The sequence below is a fragment of the Aythya marila genome, assembly GCF_965140915.1.
Source record: "Aythya marila genome assembly, chromosome: 2".
Taxonomy (NCBI): domain Eukaryota; kingdom Metazoa; phylum Chordata; class Aves; order Anseriformes; family Anatidae; genus Aythya; species Aythya marila.
Window position 1 is genome coordinate 65,066,750 of NC_139043.1, and position 22,753 is coordinate 65,089,502.

The 22,753-nt window shown below is 40.3% G+C and overlaps 1 protein-coding gene across 1 annotated transcript in view; it reads left to right on the forward strand.

Moving 5' to 3' along the window:
- Positions 1-3,572: 3,572 nt before the first annotated feature.
- Positions 3,573-22,753, forward strand: part of ADTRP (androgen dependent TFPI regulating protein) — a gene marked incomplete at its 5' end in the record, with an annotated part of 32,321 nt that continues 13,140 nt past the window's right edge. The window contains 3 exons of the mRNA XM_082755073.1: positions 3,573-3,725; positions 11,755-11,889; positions 13,299-13,400. Of these exons, the coding sequence (XP_082611199.1) occupies positions 3,573-3,725; positions 11,755-11,889; positions 13,299-13,400 (390 nt within the window). The remainder of the gene's footprint in view (positions 3,726-11,754; positions 11,890-13,298; positions 13,401-22,753) is intronic.

Consider the following 22,753-nt stretch of genomic DNA (forward strand, 5'->3'; position numbering starts at 1 on the left):
CACCCTTAACACAAGTCAGTTTATGACAGCAGTAAATTAAAAAATAATTAAGCAATTAAATCCAGGCATAGGATAATAAAACTGCATTCATGATGGAAACAAGTGTCAGAAAGTTTGGACAAAATTGTACTTGCCCCACTCATCATGTCTTGTTCACCTAATAAAATCCACCTAAGACAAGTTCCATTTCCATGTAAGTCCCTGGTTCCTAGAGCATACCACCTGAAAAAGAAGCTAGACACAAAGACAAAGCTTTGTTTTCATATTCTTTCCTTCCTTCCACCTCCCCCAATGCCACCCCCCTCAAAAACAAACAAACAACAAACAAACAAAAACAAACCACTTTCCTAGTCTTGGTTTTGAATCCTTTCCTCCCACCTGTCCTTAACTGCAGTCACCTGCCTGCAATGTTCTGCCTTGGTCTTACTTGTTTTGCATTAATGGATGCAGCCCTGGCAGAAAGCAAAATAAGCCAGCACAAAAATATCAGAAAATAGTTGAAAGACACCTCATTGTTTTTTAAATAAATTACCAGCCCACGAGGAAGCAGGAATACTTGTTTCTAGCAGCAGGGGCAGCTTCCAGGTCCCAGAGCAGAGCCTCTTCTGTGCATTACACCTTGCAGGCCATTTGCATACATAATCACACACACATCGTAGGAACGAGTACTTATTGCTCCTATTTTTCAGTCTCATTAGAGACTGGTGGAAGTGTTAACTAGGCCCTGCATGGCAATAATGGGCTTAAGGGGACTGCTTGGTAGCCTGGAAATACAATGCCAATCAGTGGAGCCCATTTCAGGGCGAAGAAGGGTAAGCTCTCTCTCCTAGAAGAGGGCATGAGCAGAGGCTATTTTGTGTGCATAAGGTGATTTACAACACCAGTTACTTGTTAGTGTGCTGCAGCTGGATCACATTAATGGACCAAGCTCTGAATTTGCTTTAGTACAAAGTCAACTACTACTGCTCAAACCAGGTGAGCCCCTACAGCAGGCTGGGAGCATTGACAGGGTGCAATGTGGCTCAGCTGCAGGGGAGCAGTACATTTGAGCTGGGGTGTGGTTTCAAGCAGATGGAAAATGGATCTCCCCAACCTGTCCTACTTAATCTGTAGCAGTGCATCTGCCTTTATCCTGATGTGGTCCCTCTTCCTTCCTTGTGAAAGTCCCTCCATCCCTTGTGAAAAAGGCTTTGGATTTAATTTCCTGTTCCACTGAACCTTGAGTAGATGTTCACACCAATGGGGAGAAGGCAAACCCCTTTTCCAGTGTATTTGCTCTCTGCATCACACTGGCAGTGAGATAAGAAAGGCTCTATGAAGCATAACGTGAGAGACTTCAGGCCTATCTGGCACTCATCCTTTCTTTGTGACTTTTCTACAGTGGAACTTCATCCCTTACATCCCTTAGCTAAGCTGAAGGATATGTATCCTGCTTCTTGTATATGGGAAAACAAAGCAGATGGTTTCAGTCAGTGGGACAGGTGTCCACATCACAAAACTGTCACCAAACTTCACGCCTTCTCAGCCCTACTGGCTAAAATCCTCCACAAAAGAAAAACATACCTTGCCATTTTGCATGCATCTACATTCATTTTTGTGAATTCAGGCATCTGCTGAGAAGAAGCACATCCCTTCCTGTTTTTAAAGTTGTCCTATAGCAAAACCATCAAAAAGACTGGTGTGAAGATAACTTGTTAAGTGCTGAAGGCCTGGTGTTATTGATATTGCAAATCAATAATAAAAAATGGCCTTTCCATGCCATTCTCCTATTCTGCTCCTACCTTTTGTCATAGGGATGAGTCTTAACCAGGTGGAACAGAGGAAGCAGCTCATGACGGCGCTTCCTCTCCTCAGACAGCCTGTGAAAGTAATTGAAAACTATTTTCTACTGTATTTCCTCAGAAAAGGCCAATGACATTGTCAGAGTCCAAACCATATTCCCATCTTTTTTTCTTCACTTTTTTTTTTTTTTTTTTTTTTTTTTTGGCAAGGGATTTTCTCATCTATCCTTAAGCAACCACAAGACTATCTACATCTTTATTTTTCCTTCTTAAGGCAGAAATAATCCATTTGGGTTGTGATGGCTGGAGTGCCTGGGGAATTGGGATGCAGGTAATCTGAACTAGGGGAGAAGTCAGTGAAGCATGGGAGGATGTTTAAATGATTTAGTGTGATGACTGTTTCCTACATGCATGCACATCACTGTCTGAGTTTGTAGGAAATCATCCCACGTGGAGCCTTATGTCCAGTATCAGGGGGGGGGAAAAGATCCAAGAGAAAAACCAAAACAACCCAAAACACAGCAGATTGCTCAATGTTCCCTCCAGGCCAGTTAAAAGAGGAAAGAGAATTTAAAAAAAAAAAAAAAAAAAAAAGAGAGAGAGAGATCACTTCAATGCAGTCTGCTTGGCCGAAGCTAAGCCCTGTCCAGGGGGACAGCCTCTGTAGGAGGAACACTCAATTGTAGGAGGAACACTCAGTTGAGTGTATGAGGAACACTCAATTGCCATGTCCTGTCACAAGAAGGTTTGGGCAAGGCTTGGGCACAGCAAAACACCTGGGTGGAAAATATTGCCAACAGCACTGCAATTACAGGGACTCTGGCCCAGAAAAAGCTGTGTGCATTTTCCAGTGCTAATTAGGGCAGCATGGCAAGGTGGAAGGGGAGGGAAAAATGAGGTTTTCCATGGGAATTTAATTTTATGAATATGGTATGAGTACCATTTTTGCTCTGCTTCACTCTTGCCCCATCCAGTCACATCTGGGAAGAGGGGTTGTCTGAAGATGGAAGACAGCAAGAAAAGAAGGCGATAGGCAAGGGCTCAGATTTTGTCACCCAAAGCCCTCACCCCATGTTTCCATTCCTGCTGGAGGTTCAGAGTGACTCAGGCTCTGGCTGCCCTGCTGCGCACATGTGTGAGGGACTCCAGCTGCACACAGCAGCATGAAGGAGGCCGAACCTTTTCCCATAAAAAATGTCAACACTCAGTGTTTTTCAACCTGGAGAACCTTTGCCTACTAATCCTCTCAGCTTCCTTTCCACCTCCACAGCCTATTAACAACTCAGTTTCTCTTTCACAGACCGCTGTGTTTCCCACTTCTTCCTTTGGCACAAGGGAAAAGAGTCACAAAGGCTTCTTAAAGTAAGCCAGAGACATGCCTACACTGCTAGCTACAAGCAAGTAAAGTGCTGCTTATTTTCACTCACTGCCTAGAGCACAACAACCAGTTACACAAAATAAGTAGCAAAGCTCCCTCGTCTTCTTAAAAAAAAAAAAATCTAAAAAACTTATGTAATTGTGCAACTAATCTTCACTAATCTTGAGCAAGGCATTTAAATCCAGGGAATAAACCTATTCTTCTCCCTCCCCCTATCTTTGCAGTAAAAAGGGAAAAAAAACAGAAGCAAAGTTCACAGTGCTGTGAATATTCCTATCGAGAGCAAGTGTCAAAGGGGCCCTAGTCTGCTCCAAAGCAAACCCTCCTGTCCTGCCATTTCCCATGCACAGCCACTGAGGACTTTAAGAGAAAAGCTTCTTTCAGACTGATTATCACTTGCTTTTAGCTAAAGCATGGAAATCTCTACTCTCACAGTGTACCATTGCCTTGCTTTTGTCTGGTATTTTTTTGTCATCTATTCAATCACATGTCTCAGAACAGAAGAACGGCCATCTGAAGTGTTCCTTTATGGTGGCCAGTGGAAATATTTGACAGTCCTCAATCTGGTAAGCAAATCGTGTTGTACAATATGTCTATTTGTTTGTCTGCCATCTGTGCCTCAAGATACATGCAGCTGGTAGATTTGCTGATGTTAAACTGCTTCCTTTAATGGTTTATACCCCAAAGGAAACTAAATAGGTATCTATGCTTGTGCAATGAAATGTATTCACAGGTTTTATGCAGAAAGAATACGGGTTGGCAAGCTGCTGGTTTTTAAAGAGTATGTACTCCAGAGCTAGCTGCTTCTTTGTAAAAGAGATGAGGTACCAGTAAGAATAGAGGCACAAAGGTAGAATGTGTTCAGCCAGGATATGTGACTTTGATGCATGCTGTCTAACTGTTTGTTAATTAATAGTTAAGCAATAGCAATACACATTATAATGCTGCTTGCAGTTTGTCTTCCATTTCTATAAGGTTGTGTGTGACCTGTATATTCAAGAAAAGGTAAAACAAAGCAAAGCACAGTGCTAATTTAGCCAGTCAGAGTACATGCTTAGTTTGAAAATCAGTTTAGAGCATGAGGAAAAGAAATTCCAGCCTAGAGAGGTATGCTTGTGATATAATTATGTGTGTTTTAATAGTGTTATCAACTCTTTGCTACATTTCCTAAAATTACAGGGAAAAATGTGGACCATAATGTGTTCTGTTACACTAGCATTTCATGAGGAAGAAATCAAAATGAAAGGATGTGAGATAGTCTGAGGGGGAGAACGTGTTTACAGTCCAAATGGTACATCAAGTGACTTGGGGTGGTGGCAGTGGGGCGGGAAAAACTGGGCATGGGGAGCGGGTTTCTTCAGGGGACAGATTTCTGGGACACTATCTAACCTGAAAGGATGAAGGTCCCTTTGGTCTTTCATCCATTGTGCCAGAGCTAAAGACCAATGGGAGGCCTGGGTACAGCTGTATTTATCTTTTACTCTTCGGACAGAGACACACCACGGTGATGTTCAATGGAAGTCTAAAGGGTCCCTGGCTTTCAGACATCCTCAGGGATCTGGGAAATTTGGGTCCCTTCCAACCACAACCATTCTGTGATTCTGGGAAATATTTGCAATGAAAGCACAAGAGGTGGCCAACACCATCCCAGTTTTCAGGGACCCATGGGATTTTTCTCAGTGGACACCTTGTGGAAGGATGAGGGCATATATGTCACTGCTGTCAGGATGGCTTATGTGTGGTTTGTTGCTAAATTAGCTTCATAACACAACACTTGGACATTGGTGAAGTTTTCAGAAATTATTATTACATGTATTATTTTCTGAAATGCCAGCAGTTGAATGGAAAGGGTGCAACAATCTTAAGAATATACAGTTCCTCCTGCTGGAACATATGTCAGTAGACTAAAACACTAACAGCCAAGTCCAATGGAAGACAGGCTGCTCCCTGTAGGTCTAGCTCCTCTTCTTTGTGTTTTTGGTTAAAGCTGTCTCCACTAAAGCACCAGCCATACCCTCAGGCAAAAGAGCACTTCCATCCCACATCCCCAGGCACAGTTATAATGAGATCTACCACCCAGTATGTGACAGAGCCCTAAAGCAGCAGATCAAGAGGAGAAAGCAAGTGGCCTTTGTCTTGGCATTTTGGGAAGCAGAAATATCCATTGAAACTAGTATCCAGCTTCCCTTAGTGACGAACAGTGATCAGGTAAAGGCCGCACAAGACAAGAGTATGTGTAGGTGTAAAATAATCTTTCCACAGTTCTACCCTCTGAGCTTGCCTTCCAATGGCATCCAGACAGACCCAGACAGAAGGTAAATGCAGGCTGAGAGAACTAGTACTTATTCAAAGACTACCTGTCATCTATCTAAAGGAATAAACTTACTTGTTTATACTTCTGGTACCTTCCCTATTCCATGGCAATGAGTTCCACAACACAATTATGCCTTCCGTGAAAGAACAATTCATTTTGTTGGCATAAACCTGCTTCCTGACAGCTGAATAGGGTGCCCTTTCACTTCTGTGTTACAATTTAATTGTCTGTCCCTGTTCACTTTCTCTTTGCTGCTCATTAGATGTATCTGCAAGGTTTCCTTCCCCCAGTTATTCTTTTCTCCAAGCTGAAAGTCTGTCCTTTTTATCTCTCTTCACAAATGGATACTTCTTTCATTAAAGCACCATTGTTGCCCTTCTCCATCATTTTTTTAGTTTTAGGAAGGGGTAAGTAGGGCAGCCTGCAGTGATTAAGCTATGAGCACAACATGTATTTATACAGTGGCCTAAGGTGTTTCCTAGTCTGTTTGTTTCTTCTTAAAAAATCTTACCTCTCTACTTTCTTTTTTTGATAAACAATGAGCAAGGAGCCATCAGTGTGAGACCTATCCAGAGTGAGCTCCAAATTTATTTCCTGAATCATCACAGCTAATTTAGAAACCACTGTTCCAAAATACATAATTGAATTTTTTTTTCCTTTTTTATTATTATTTTTTCTCCTGAAATGCACTGCATTGCATTTACCAACACTTATTTTTGCCTGTTGTTTGCTGTTGCCCAGCTCATTTCCAAGTCTGCTGAACAGCTCAGGGCTTGTTAAATGCCGTGTTGCACTTCTCCAGTCCTTTGTCTCCCTTCTTTAACCACTTATTGATCTGGTTTTAACTCCAAAATGGAGGTGTCAGCCAACAGGGAGATGATTTGAGCTGAAGACACTGTTGTGCTCTGACACAGAAAAGGTGCAAGATTACTCTTTCATATCTGGTAGTCCCTCTGCTGCATGGGTTGGAGCCCACAGCTGGGCTGTGTTTCAGAGGTTCCTGATGGACTGTGCCTATTCAGTAAAGCCACCAGGCTGGGCCATGCCCTTGAAGCTTTCCGAGAGCCAGACGCTTAGAGCTCTGGTCCAGCTCTATCTGTTTCCTGCCATACCGTCATTGCCTGGCTTCACACATTGGCCAGCTGAATTGCTTGGAAATTTTCCCCAAAATTTCCTCCTAAAATTTGGAATTGCATTTTAAAAAGGCAAGAAATTCCATTCAGCAAAAAGCTGATGTAGCAAGCTCACTCTGATCTGAAATGGAAATACTGGGAAATGCAATTTTTCCAGGGGATGAAAATGCACTTTGACTCCTAGCACTGCTGGAGGGATGCTGGATGAATTTCTTCTAGATATGATCCTCTTCTAGCACTTCATCCAATGCCTTGCTAACCATGTGATTTTCCCAAGAGGGTGACAGCTTTCATGTTACTCCAGATTCATTTATCTATTTAATGATCATAGCAATCAAGATTCAGAAAGGAAATATTTTTGTAGGAAAAAAAAAAAAAAAAAAGATAAGTGGATTTTCTACCAAAGAAGTTCATTGACTGACTATTAAACCAGCAGAAATAACAGATAAAAAGAGTTTTGTATTCATTTGTCTGTTATACAAAACAGCATAAGCTGAATCATTCATTGCCTTAAATAGCTGAGCTCATAAAAATCTGCTTGCTGCTGTAAATCCATTAGTAAATCATTGCATAATGAGCACACTGCACCCTTAAAAACTATTAATTGCATTCCTGTCCCGTCTTATTCCTTATGCTTTTGTCTCATATAATTCATATAATTTAAATATTTTCATTTCTCCTGAAAGCTGTTTTTACTTATTTCCAAATAGACCCAGCATTTAGTACACACATTTTCCAGGTTGTTGTCCTGTGAATACATGGCTGTCTACACTAAATGTTGACTGTTTATATCTAATAGCCCCCTCAGAATATTAGATTTATATCCCTTTAAAGTATAAAGAGCTTGGAGCCTAATTTATTTGTACTAGTTTGAGAATTCAATATACACACATGGCTAGATCTCAAAGCAAATCATGACAGGTTAGTTAAACAAAAACACCCCTTTGATCAGTGCAACAGATGAAAATTAAGGTTTTCCTTTGTCACCATGATTCTTAGTTTGCAAAAAAATCAAACTGGCCAAATGAAGCACTTCTACAGCACCTAGTGCCATGAAGTTGTACAGGATCTGTAGAGGAAAACAACATCTCTCCAATAGGGATAATCATAACCATATTCTCCTCTTTGGGTTAATTGTTAGCTTTCTGAATGCTTCCAGTCTTCCTTCTGTTCATGTGGGAATACTTTAGGGGATCCTCTTTATTTCCAGCCAGTGTATTTATAGTCTACAATCGTCTGCAGTGTCTTGGTGAGCGCCAGCACTGCTGTTTGGGAAATTCACAGGACATCTGGAATAATTTAATGTTTTCATTTTGTTTGTTTGTTTGTTTTTAATGTCAACATTTTCCCACTAGTGAAGGGCTGCAAGATTTGGATATACTTTTCTTACAGGAACAAGCCTGAGTTTGGAAAAATGCAGGCTGGGAGTTCTGATTCAAGCCTACCAGTGGTTCATCCTGCCAGAGGAATGATTCTAGATAGGTGTTTTTTTTGGTATGAAACTTATTCTTCTCCTGAAAATACAGGGTAATCACCCAGTGACTGAAACCCTTTGAATCCACACATGGGTAGACATGGGCATGAGTAGGGCTATGAACAGCACAAAAATGAACTGCTGAGACTGAATTCCGACTTGTTCAGGAGATGCTCTTTTTAATGCTCAGCCAGAGAAGTGGGTCAGGTTACATATTTAGATAAATATTTTCCATTCAGAAGATAATATTGTCCTCCCCTGCATGTGACTGAGAATGGGGCTGTTTTGGGACTATATGTTTGTTGTTTTTTTTTTCAGATATGTTTGTTTTAGTTAATTTTGAAGGGCTGGGATGGAAGGAGAAGCCTACCCCTGTTCCATGATTAATGTAAGGCTGACCATGAACAAGATAATAATAGCCTCATCCTCTGGGAACCATGCCTCTCCCTCACTGCTTTATTGGTATTTAGTCACTGTGTGTCACCACACTGTCACCACCCTCATGTACATTTTTCATGCTTTTTACAGAAAGTTACTGCTGTGTTTACAGAAAGTTACTGCTGGCTTACAGGGTGTAAAAAGAGCCTTTTTTTTCCTTTTTTTTTTTTTTTTTTCTTTTCTTAGCTCTTCAAGGACTTTGTTTTAGTGTCCTGGTGAGGCCAAGCACTTGGGCGCGTGTTTGTGCTGAACACATGCTTGCTCTAAGCACACTGCTCCCCAGTATGTACTTCTCTGAACCAGACCCATGACTTGGAGGGTTGAATCCCCAGGGACTGAGATTGTGCCTGGAGTCACAGAGGCTGATTGTGCCTGGAGTCACAGAGGCTAATTGTGACAATGAAGAGAAAACCACAAAAGAGATGGTTTGAGTGCCTTGGAATTGAACAAAACCATATGTGTATTTTTATGTAAAAACGTGGCTGTTCACCTGTCGTGGTTCTGCTCGAGTGGGCAGCCGAGCTCCACCACAGCCGCTCTCTCACTCCCCCTCCTCAAAGAGGAATGGGGAGAAAATATGTGAAAAGGGCTCAAGGGTTGAGATAAGGACGAGAAAATCACGCAATAATTATTGTAACGGGCAAAACAGACTCAGCATAAGAAGATAGTAAGATTTATTGCTCATTACTAACAAGCTAGAGAAGTGAGAAACAAAGGAAAGAAACCAAAAGCACCTTCCCCCCCCATCCACCCTCTTCCACCTCCTCCCCCCAAGCGGCGCAGGGGAACAGGGGAATGGGGGTTATGGTCAGTCTACAGCACTTCTTCTCTGCTGCTCCTTCTCGGTCACTCTCGTCCCCTGTGCTGTGGGGTCCCACCCATGGGATGCAGTCCTTGATGAACTGATCCGGCATGGGCTTCCCACAGGCAGCAGCTCTTCCAGAGCTGCTCCAGATATGGGTCCATACCACGGGGTCCATCCCTCAGGAGAAAACTGCTCCAACCTGGCTCCCCTACGGGCAGCAGCTCCTGCCAGGTCACCTGCTCCTGCGTGGTCTCCTCTCCACGGGCTACAGGTCCGGCCCAGAATCTGCTCCAGCAGGGGTCTTCCACAGGCCGCAGCCTCCGTCAGTGCAGGGCCACCTGCTCCACCGTGGTCTCCTCCACGGGCTACAGCATGGAACTCTGCTCCACCATGGTACTCCATGGGCTGCATGGGGACATCCTGCTTCACCATGGTCCTTACCACAGGCCACAGGGGACTTCTGCTCCGGCGCCTGGAGCACCTCTCCCCCTCCTTCTTCACTGACCTTGGCACCTGCAAGGCTGTTCCTCACTCCTCTCACTCTCCCAGCTGCTGTGTGGTGCAGCGTTTTTTTCCCTGTCTTAAATATGCTCTCACAGAGGCGCAAAACAACATTGCTTATTGGCTCAGCTCTGGAAAACAATGGGGCCCTTCCCAAACATGGGGCAGCTTCTAGATCTTTCTCACAGAAACCACCCCTATGGCCCCCTGCTACCAAAACCTTGCCACGTAAACCCACTACATCACCCCATGCTCCTGAGAGGAAACATTGAGGTTTTACAGCTGAACCGGGTGGTGCATGACCTCTGCTACCTTGTCCTGAGTGACCCTGTAGAAAGCACACGGCCAGCATTGTCTCATCTGTAGCTGCACTGCTATGGGTGCATGAAGGCAGGGGGGATGCTCCACCAGCCCACCCTGCTGGCACCCAGCTGCAGTCTACCACAATGACCATCTCAACTGCGGAAAGGATAGAGAAGGAAGGATACATTCTTCCTCTTTGCCAGGAAGCTGGGAAATAGGTGGAGCAACTTGCATTTAAATGCAGGGATGCTTTGGTCATGCAATCTACAGTTGTTTTGCTCCCTAAGAAGACTCAGTCTCTAAAACTTTCTGTAAAGGCTTGCAGAAGCCCTTGTACAAAGATGAGCATGGAGAAATCAGTCCCTGCCTTCCCTCAGACATTTCAATAACAGGGATTTCTGATGTAAAAGCATTGCACTAATTCTGTCCCCTCCCAAGCACCACCCTTCTCTCTCCTTCAGAAATTAGTGAAGTAATAAACCACAACTTCAGATACTTTTCTCAAAATAAACATCTGATTCAGAGTAAGATCATGGCAAAAGAGATCTCATCCTGAAAGCTGTAACAATCTCTTTCCAGTTAAGCATCAACATCTGATCCAGCATTTGCAGTAGGTTGAATTTCACATATTGCATCACTTGGAACCAACCGAGCCTTAAAAAGAAGAGGCTACCCCATGAGTTACAAGAACCAAACTAGACTCAGCTATCTGAATGCAAGATAGCAGAAGAAGTGCATTTCTGGTAGGCTCTGTGTGTCTGATGCATCTGATTCTGCATGATTCACTGTGTAGCATTATGAGAGAAAACAAAGTAATCAGAAAAGCAACATTGGTTTAAACCACAATACTCTGACAATTTCATGCATAATTTCATACAAAATTCACAGAATTCTGTTTTGTCACGGTGCACTTGATTATTTACAAAATCCTCCTAGCACCCTCCTCAAACATCCCCACACTCACAACTTGCAAATGATATAATGACCACTCCCCACTCCAAAATTAATTAGTTATAAATAGTTTAACTTATTCAGTTTTATTTAGTAAAGTCTGTATCTCTCCTTCTAAACACTTAAATGACTTTTCTGAATCCTCCTGAGTTCAGCAAAAGAGGTTTTGGTTTTGGTAACTTCTGCAATTAATTTTTATGTTAGAGCATTTTGAACTACTTGGCTTGTATGACTCTGAGATCAGCTGCACCGTGAGTCCCCAGAAAGAAGGCCCTATGTCGACTAAGCCATGGGAGAAGCTATCTAGCAGTTCTCTTCCAGGAAGCATTTCCTATCATATTCCAAATTTTGTTCTGTCCTGGTCCTCCTTAGATACACTGAACACAGCAATTAACATATAAAGCATGAAGGAGCTGGCTTTCAACATATCCTTATACCCCTCCCATCTAAATCACATCACACATCTCTGTTCAGTCTATTAAACAAGATATTGTTAAAGTTATCTCCCAGAATACTTTATTTAATCACTTTCAGTTAGTAAAAAAAGGATTTAGCCAAAAGCTATTTCCCTCACATGGGCTTGCAGCTCACAAACAAAACAGCAAGAACTGAGTTCATTGAGGAACATGCTAATTAAAGCTGGATGAGTGTCCCTCATTAGATGTAATTACTTTAGGTTTTGCAGGCTGTCTTCTATGGGGTGTCCTTCCTGGCTGATGTGTTGAGACTAATTAAGAAACTGCGATGTGCTAAGTGCATAATTTCCAGCAGAGACCTTCTTTTCAGTGTCCTGGCTTTCCCAGTGTCCACAGTAAGTAACCTCTGTATATAAAAATAATGTTTGCACAAATGTGTATAGCAAAACATGCAAATATGTAAAACAGATAAGAATTGTAGACTCTTTTACTCTTTCAAAATGGATTTGGACCATCTAGAAGAAGAGATGGTGTTCAGATCTTTGTGTAAACCTTTTGCATTCATGGTTGAAAGCAAAGCCTCTTGTAAAAACTTTAGGGTGTTTGTCCCTGAACGAACAGAGATTGACCCCAAAGAGTGAAGTATAACCTCTCTGTTAATCTTATTTTCCAAATAGCTTTGGAGTTATCCACTTAGGGCATTTCTCTGAAGGGCAACGGGGGCCAGGAGGATATGAGAGGGTGCCTAGGATGCAGCAAAAGCTGACACCTCCTTCTCTGATTCCAGTATGACTTTAAATACACATTAGAGAGAAATAGATTCAGAGGACACTAATTATAGTCATAGCCTTCATCAGATCATGGACCACCCACTCCCTCACAGATAGTGCTGTTCATCTCATGCTGGGCATTGGAACCAATGGGTTACTTTAACATGTAGATGCTTCTGGTTGTGAGTGAAGCCTGCAATCACCTCTGAATCTCAAAGAGCTGAGAAGCACTTCTTAAATCTGGTCCACAAGCAGCTCAGACAGCTGGCTCACTAAAGAAATCCTGCCAGAGATGGAAACAGTGCGATTGGTAATTTATCTTTACTGCACAGCAGTATTCACCATGCTGCTATCCTAACCCCCAGGCATCTTCACCAGGACAGAGGCACAGAGTGGTCTCTTTTCTCCAGCATCTCAAACCCCTGATTTCCAGGAGGCACAAAGTGTGCTCGAGCACAAAGCTGGGCCATGAAAATGCCGATCAGCTTCCAGGTGTTAGTAGCTGATACCAGAGTGTGTTTCCTCCCATTAGCTTCTCCCACTATAGAATCTCTATTGGAAAAGATGGGTGCCCACCATGAAACTTGCATTTGCAAATTGGGAATTAGGCAGATGAATTGTGAAGATAAAATAAGTTTTAGGTGATCTGCCTTATCAAGGGCTTACTTTGTTACTGAGCTGAACAAGTGCTGTGGCTTGACCGCCAATCCATCAAAGGTGAACTCCAAAAATTCTATCAGAAAAAAAAAAAAAAAAAAAAAGTTTAAAACTAATCACATGGTCCACAGAAAATGTCAGTGTTGGCAATTTATAACGGAGCATTTTCTCACAATATCAATTCAGAACATGGAACCTCAGCGTAAATTCCTTTTTTTTTTTTATGTAGTAAGGTGAGATACAGGAAACTATCTGGCAATATCAATGTTTTCCATGTAGGAGATATTTTTCTTCTCAGAAATGAAAGCATTATCCAAATCTCATCAATTACATTTCTCTCATTTTGAAATATCGTTCTTTTTGTATTTTGTTTCCAGTTTGTGTCTATATCCTTTTGGACACTGTATACCTACAACCGAGAGCTAGTTTACCCCAAAAGCCTTGACGGAGTCATTCCGCTCTGGTTAAATCATGCTATGGTGAGTAAGAAACATCCCTGCATCTTGCTCAGAAGAGAGATTTTGCAATGTGTGTCCCACCATTGGGTTAGGTTTTCCAGAAAAGTTTCACAGCTTCTTCTTTCTCACCTCCTCCTTCCTACTTATCTGACTTTGATGTTGAGCTGTACACAACAAAAAGATGCGTGCTTGAAGTTGCCTCAAGAAGCCTTTTAGCACACCAGGAATGTCAGTGAATCATTGCTAGTCAAACCTCTGAAGCCACTGAAATGCTGTGCAGTCACAGGGAAAACAAAACAAAACAAAACAAAACAAAACAAAACAAAAACACACACACACACACAAAAAAACTTCTTGGTTATTGTAGTTCAAAAAAATCATCTCTGCAAACAGAAATATATGAAATACAAAGTGTCTGTGAGTATAACAAAGTGCTTCTTAGTTTTTAAAAAAGGTTAAAGAACCAAAGAATCTGATGGCTCAACAGCTAATAAGCTAATGTGTGCACAGCTTTGAATAGCTGAATTGAAATGATTGTTTACAGATTTCTATAAATACTTTCCAGATTTCTCCTTCATTTGCTCTGGCTGTTTTTATGATGTGTTGAATAATCACATATTTCTCATCAGTCAAGTGTAAGAAGGATGACAGTAACATGGAAACTGTGGGTGGATTGCAAGGTCAGGGAGGCTTCATAAGTCTAATGGGAAGGGGGAGAGAAGGGAGAGGTTCAGTGTTAGACTGAATCAGAGGAGCCAGAAAGTATGAAATAAGAGCGCAGAAGTCCCAGTCTTATTTCTCTCCAGATTTCAGTTCTTAAGTACAACACTTTGCAACCCACTGCAGCAGTTCCCAAGGCATTCAAAAGGTAAACTTGTCAAAGGTCTTGAACAGCCCTTTGATTGAGATAAGCTTATTTTGGAATCCAAAAACACATAGGCATGTCCGCATTGCTGATATCCAAGTGATAAACTGCAGTTGTTGTGCACTTTTAACCTTATCACCTGCTCTCTGCACACCAACCCATCTCCACTGGGGCTCTTAAGCAATCCAAACCTCCAAACAGATGCAAAAAGACACTGCTCCTTCTTAAAACCATCATCCACCAGAAAAGATTCTTTTTGTCCTCAATATCACAGTTTTCAGGTCCAGAGTTTGATATTGGTGACTGGTCAAAGGTCAAAATCTTCACAGTAGAAGATGAACTGGGGAAGGGGAGGACACAGGATAGTGATGAGAGGAGAGACTTTGCTTTTTGTTTAACCCTGGTGCACAGCTGAGAATTTGCCCTTTCCATTTCCACATTTGTTTATGACATGGGAAGGTTAGGAGGTGCTAGAACTTACATTTTAATTTCATGAGAAAGAAGTATTCAGATAAACTCCTAAAACGTATTCATTATAACTTCCTTCTTACCCTACCTACATCTACATTTTATAACAGAGTCATTTTGACAACAACAAAAAGTTTTTCCATTTTAGAGATGTCAAAAACAAGTGTTAAAAAAGGAAAACAATTCTTCCTCAAAATTATTTTGGTGAGAGAAATTTCACATAAAGCAAACTTCTACCACAACCTAGTATTTTATTTCTAAAGTTCTTAGTATACTGCATATATCTTGTGCTTGACAAGATATAATTTCCCTGGGTGGGAAATTTTCCTTCCAGTAGCTATTGAGTGCAAGATACCTGCCATGAGTTCCGACTGTTACCTGCATGGACTATCCGTATGTTTTGGGACACTTTTCCACAGCAGAGCACCTTAGAAATCAGCAGTACACTAGCTTACCAGGCTATAATGTGCTACGCTGCACGGCTCTGAAGCAAGGGCCAGGGTGCAGCCACAGCACCAACCAGCCACTCAGAAATGATCTGCTCAGTCCCATGAAAATATTTGGTAGTCCTACCACCTCCTCCTCACCACTGGGTAGCAAAGCTGTTTTTGTTGAAGGTGAATCATCTAATAATGATAAAGATTTGAAAATAAATCTTTAGTGCACTTTAGAATGAAGCTTCCTTCTAGCGTTGCAGAAAGCTTTCTTTCCAGCCCAACAGCATTCAAGTCTTCAGTCTTAGCTGAGGCATTTCTTTCTTCCAATCCAAAATATTCACTGTGAAGATATGGTGAGCTACTGACACTCTAAGGGATAATGTCTAGGTATTGATTACCAAGCAGATGCCTATTTTTGGGGGGGTTCATTTTCTTGCAGGTTGCTATGTTTTATGGCTCTGAGATTACAGACATTTCATAGCAGATTGAGGCAGCAGCTATCTGGCTTTGGTAGAAAAAGACACCAGTGTATCAGCAATACACGTCAGTGCCATATCATTTGCAGTGGGATTATTATTTTTTTTTTTATCTTGGTCTATTTTAACATTCTAAATAGGGAAAGCATATGTTATTATGCAACCAAAGAGTAAAACTAAAAAATAAGCATATGAAAACACTTCAGGAATATGAAGCTCTTAAGTACACAGTGATGCTTCAGCACTTTCCTTCCAAAAATGAACTAGCCACTTATTTTTCTCACATTCACTGCTCTCAAAGTGGGAAGCTGTTATTGCCCACCAGGTAGTCCAGAGTCATTCAGTGCATTACATTTTAGGCATGTTTTTGCAGCCTCAATTGAAACATTCCCTGTTCTGCAGAGAAGATTGCTAATGCTGAAAGGAGCGGATACCTAGGTTTCTCTCATTGCCTTTCTACTGAGTTTACCACAAAGATTGTGTCTCAGTTTCCTTTTCTGCTTGTCTGGGATAATTGTGTTTTGCTGTCCTTATACAAAACTTTAAGATTCACAGATGAAGGGAAAACAAACAAACAAAAAAAAACAAAAAACTACTTATGTCTCCAACACAATAATATATTTTTTTGAATGGCTGAGATGGCTGAGACAAAGGTGCACTGGTACATTTGTCAAGCAAAATTGTTTCTTTCTGAGTCATCTCTTTTCAAGCAACATCTGGATACTCTCCAGAAGGCCACTAACTGCTGGAGGCAGCTTGGATAAAATCATATTCATGTATTATTCAACTTAATGGCAATAGAGGGGAATACTACTTTTTGAAGGGTCTGACAAGATTGAATGCTGAACAAAAACGAGCAATGGCAGATCAGAAGAGATCGCTCAAAGCATTTTAATCTATAGCAAAAGAAAAGATACATGTCAACATTAACGCCCAGTTGCATTCATAAGAGTGGTAATGGTACAATTGTCTTTTCATAAAGGAGGTTTGTATTTTCTGTCTGCAAGGCACAATTCCTGTAAAACGCATATTTTCTTGTAACAAATACATTTTCCTTTATTTTTAGGCCATAGCTAAGTTTGGTTTAGCCAGCTTTTTTTTTTTTTTTTTTTTTTTTTTTTTCCCCAAGTTATTCTGTAGCCATACTACCCCCTCTCCTTGAAAAAAAAAAAAAATCATCATTTTAGTGTCCTAGGCACTTTACTGACACATAATTATAAACATTTCCTGTCTTGAAGATCTAGTAAACTAAATAGCTAAGAATAAAAAAGAAGCAGTGGCAAATAGAGGCAAAGAAGAAAAATGACTTTCTGTTGTCTTCTTTGCTGAAGCCATATTGTCTGAGCCTCTTAAGCATCTGGGCATTTTGCTCTGATGAAGAGTAGCTAAGCAGCACCTGAAAGTAAAAACAAAACAAAACAAACAAACAAACAAACAAACAAACAAAAAACAGGACAGTCAAAGAAAAACCTGGGTGGATAAGTATAATTGACCTTCACTGAAGCAAGGCACTGATGCCCTGACAGTAACACCAGCAAGATGTGCTATGCGTTTGCTCATCTTGGAGCTTTTTGGAATCTACAAGCTGCTTTTCTGATAGCCATCTAGCTTTTCCTTTTCCATTGCCTTTCTAGTGTAGATACAACTGCATCAACAGAAATGTGGTGTTGTATCAGTATGGTTTACCTCCACCTAGAAAAGCAAACAAGTTGTATGAATACAAATCACTCTTATTCATATATGAGGGCATCTATATGAAGGATTATATCTTTCTATAACTGCACTGGAAAGCTGCTGCAACACTAACCAACCGAAGAGGTGCAAAATCAATGCATAGAGCAAAACCTGCTTGTCCAGGCCACTCCAACCAGACTCCTGCTTGAAGCATGTACACAAGAACAGTTTCATCTATGACCACCTCACATGATTCTTTATACAATTGTATTTAACTCTTAATAATTCTTATATATTTACACAAGAGAGAAACATTTCCATTTGTTTTCATTTCACAGTATCTCAAACTTAAGCTGTCTGGCAACTATGGACATTCATAAGCTTCCAATTATATTCAGCTTTTGGCAAAGAAAAAGAATGTGTGTGCGAGGGATAAGGCACATTAAATTAATCACCCCATATACTTTAAATGCAAAGATACTTAGCTTTTCCCAGCATTACATATGTTTTTTGAAGTTTCCATTTTTATTGACATAAGCCCATTTCCTCAGGGAGAAAATATGTTTCACAGACAAATATTATGGCAGGGAATCCTCCCTGGCTGCTGCTACCTCAGCACGCACAGGTGCTGTACCCATAACCTACCCTGTGAAGGAACAGCTGGAGAAAAGTATTCTGCAGAGAAGGATGTGTCATTCCAGTCCCATGTCAGCTTCCAGCTGCAGTGCAACCTCAGCTTCCTAGAGTATGCATCTAATGCCAGGGAAAAATGCAATTAAAATTCTGTCTTTTGCACCGATACAAAACATTTGTTAGTAAGCATTCAGATATTCAGCCAGGGCCTTCTTTACAGAAATGCATACATGCATGCAGGAAATGTTACCTCTGATGCCACTATACTTTTGATCGTACAGTTGCTCTGATGTTTCATTTGTTTTCCCAATCACACCCCCAAACTACCTACATGTCTATGAAAACACAGAAAAAATAATGCCTTTAAGACATATAAGCATAAATGGAATTGGAAAGGGCAGACACAAGTAGTAGCTGAAAGTTTGGTGGAGTGGTACAGGACTTAAATTGAGCAATGGTACCACACCTGCTCAGTAATGGTGCTCCATCTATAAAATTTTGTGATTTCCTGAACATGCACTGATGGCTGAGAATATAAGAGAAATTTGATAGACACAGCTTTTCTCTGAGAGAAGAGTAGTTATATAGCTAAGTATTTTAATCAAAACAATGTACCTTTTAAATAAATAAGTGAACAGTGCTGCTTAAACCCCTCCCACTCTAAAAAAAAGAAGGGGAGGTTTAGAGAGGAAGAAAAAAATGCGTAATGACAAAACACAAAATAAAATTTTAAAGGAGGAATTTGAATGAAGACAGTTTAATAGCAAAATAAATCAAAAGAGGGAATTTACCCCAAGATGAAGCCAAGAAAGTTGACAGCACACAGGGATCCAGAAAATTATGAGGAGTATTAAACTTGATAGAAGCTATGGTGTCAGTAAGCCATTTAGTTTTATGATTTTGAGATAATATTCTGTAAATATTTATTTAAAATATAATAATAACCCAAGGAAATTTGAAGAGACAATAGAAATTTTCCCAAAAATGAGCTGAACAACTGAGTAAACACTTCAAAAGTCAGCCAGTGAAGACTGGATTTTTGCATCTCAGAAGACCACATTGAAGCAGATTTCTGCTTTTTACTGGCAGTGACATACTGGTGGAGAAGATACAAACATGGGTATCTACCACAAGAGTTTTTCAGCACACAGGCTCTGTGGAGAATTTGTCTGAAAAAGATGGGCAGTTTTTCAAAAGCACTTGATTGTGCCTGACTGTGCCCAGTGAAGTTTAGTTTGGCCAGTGGTAACTGTGAAAAATCCCCTGCTAAAATCTCACGTTAATGGAAAGCAGACACGGAGGGTATGTAAATGCAGACAAATGAGAAACAAAAAACTATGGTCAATCATGGCATCATTTCCTCAACTTTGGAGTCAAACAGGGTCGAACTGAGTCAAACTGAAATGCATGCGTTAGGCATACAAGTGATCTCAGCAGCTCTGGGGAGATTATTCATGTGATTAAAACTCAGCATAGGCTGGAGTCTGCAGCTGAACAAAGCTCTACCCAACCCTGTCTTCTTGGCCCTAGGAAACCTGCTTTTACTTATATTCTTAACAACAAAACAAGTATATAACGTTGAATAAACAGGCAAATTACTCAAAATAATAAGTATGGGAAGTAAAAATTCCATGTGGTCTCACCCAACAGCAGAAATAATATCCAGAGAGGTCTGTTTATCTCAGTTTAAATGCATGAACCTGAAATGTATCCTAGGAAACAACTTACAACATAGGGTAGGGAACAAAAAAGAGAAACAGGAAAATGTTATAATTTCATCATTCTCTGCAGGAGATGAATTAACACGCCAGTATTTCAGATGGAGTTCAGCACACATTCAAGAAACTTTTTTCCCTGTAGTCATATGCCAAAGTTCATGAGAACCACAGAGGATTTTTCAGTCAAAAGATTGTAAAAAGGATTCAGATGATAAATCGGATTAATTAACAAAATGATAATTTTGAAAGTTCCGTAACCTTCATCTTTCCACTATACGAATAAAAATATGCCATTCAAAATGTTTCTATTCCCACAAAATTTGTAAGCTAAAAGCTTTCCTCAACAAGCAGAGGTTATTAGGTAAGTAAATATTAATATTTAAAAGAACAGAAAAATAAGTACTAACAGGTTTCCTACCAAGACAAAGAAAAGAGGCTCTATAATTCAGTTCAGTTCATTGATAGCCAGAACAGTGCACACAACTATTGTTTTACCCAGTTTTCCTTACCTTGTAGTGAAATATTTTTTTCTCCCTCTGTGATAATTATTTTTGACAGTTTCACTGTTTATATGTGAAACTGAGAAACTGTTAATTGAAATAAAAAGTGAGTCACTGTTTCCAGCAATTTTTGCCAATATTTTTATCTCTGTCAATCTGAGCTTAATGATTAAGGTTTTTTTTTGATTTTTTTTTTTTTTTTAAAGCAAGAGGCAAGACTCTGTGTTTGAATTTGTCCCCATACAAATAATGCACTCTTTAGTCAAATATCAGTTTAACAATACAAAGCATACTCAAAAAAGGGTTGAAAGCATGTTTAATGAACCATGAACTAGAGATCTATGGCAAAAATAATGAGAGAGAAAAAAATACATCTTTTTGATGAGGATGTGAGAAGTCTTTAAAGCCTTTCAGCAGACATGATTAGCTATGATGCATCATCTATCACTAATGATGTTGCCAAAATCAACGTCTGTCGGCTATGAGAGGGAAGTCATTTGGAAAGCTAACCACATGTTGTAGGCAAAGGGCAAGCTCCGCACTCGGTAGCAAACTATGCATTCCTCTGATATCTGCTGTATAAATATGTATCACAAGGACTCATCTGTTGTTGTAAACATACTTGCTTAATCAGTAGAAATTCCACTGTGATTTTGCCACAAATGGTAAAACTTGCCCTGGCAGAAATATATGACATCACCATCAGACACTGGGATAACAAAAACACAAGGGAAGATTTTTCCAGGACCTTTTCTGGATATATAATTGGTTTCTGGATTGTATGTGTAAAGAAAAAGAAACTTGATATCCAAAAAGCAAAATGTTAAACCAAAACATTTTCATTCTGGGTGTGCATGAAGTAACTGAGAACAATCTGTCTTGAGAAGTTATTTGTACGGCAATTTCAAATGGCCCTAGAAAGAGTTTACCTAGTTCATACATACAGTTCATTCTCTAACCAGTAAAAAGCTAAAAAATATATTGATAAATAAAAATGATAAATACAATTATTTGTACAGAAGATACAGCACTTACGTTAATAAATTGTATGCCAGTGTCATAGTTAGACTTGGGAGGAAAACAGCTTTCCTACACCACAACAAATTCATTTCCTTTTCTTTTTCTCCTTTTTTTCCTTCTTCTCCTTTTTCTTTTTCCATATCAGGATAGATCCAAGACCTGTAAGAAACTGATCACAAAACAAGAGGCAGGCAGCCCCATGCCTGAACAGTGCTGTTGCTTTCAGAGGTGGCAGTACTCTTCCAGTGAGTGGGAAGCTCGGCTTCAGCCTTTGTGAATCATGAAGAGCAGAAATTTGAACCAGCACCTCACCACTAAACTCCTGGCCATTTCCAAAAGCACATGCACTTTCAGCTTTACCAAAGACTTTCAAACTTCTTTTGATTTACAGGCCCCTCAGCAGAGCTCCCAACCATCTTTCACACCCAGTACTGGTTTCCTCACCATCTGTGGTGCCAATGCATAAGTTAGCGTAGGCTTCCCCTCACCACCCCCAGCTAATTGCTCACTGTGACCATATCAGAGAGCACTGCACTGCTGCCTACATGTTGTTAATGAGCTGCTGCAGGGTGCCTCGAGCCCTCATCTGACTCCTCTCTCATTTTACTTTTCTCTCTAGATGCAACAATGCATTCAGTCATGATTGCTACTGCTGTCTTTAGACTGCTTTCTTGTACATGTTTTCCTGCTGTTTGTGCTGGTCTTTCTCTCGGTGTGCTCCAAGTTATCTGCACCTGTCAAAATGGTGTGTCCCAAATCATAGGCAGAGTGCCAGCCAAAACCTCATCAATGTCAAGGAGAGTAGAATAATTACGTCCCAGATCTTACACATAATATTCCTGTTAATAACGTCCCAGTGTGCCATGTACTTCTATTAAAGCAGCATCATACTGGTGACTCGTACTTATTTAGCATTCACTCTGAGGACAAAAAGACTCAAACCAAGGAATTAAGTATATAAAACAACCCCCACCTGAAAACTGTTTACTTCAATGAAAGATTATTTCACCAGGTCACTTTTGCTAAATTCTTCTTAGTACACCAGTAATATAGCTGGAGCAACCAGCTTATAGTTGTTAAAAGTATTTAAATTAATTAAATGACTAGCAAGGACATTTTATGTTTCCCAAAGGAATTTTGTAGGCATTTCATGTCAGATGAAAACCAGGACATATATCCACTTTGTATAATGGACAAATCCACTGTAAACAACTAAAGCCTAATTGTGAGGACAGAGCAGAGGTTTTCTATCATTGCTGTCTTTCATGGGTAGTTTTGTTTGAAGACAAGCTATTGCTCACCTATAGGAAAGCAAAACAAAACAATCAAATAATTATTACTAATATTCTAAAAGCAGTCTAATACATAGATTTTGGAGTAAAAGACAGTTACAAGGATTATATATGAAAACAGACTCTGAGGCATTTTTCCGGTTAAATTAATGAAGGAATCTCTTGTACTGATACAACTAGACATATCCTATCAGCCAACAGGGTTGTAGAGCTGAAGAATATCTTTGTGAAACAGAACAGAAAAAATAATTCAGTGCCAGTAAGTGAGAGAAATGGGAAGGTGAAATAAAT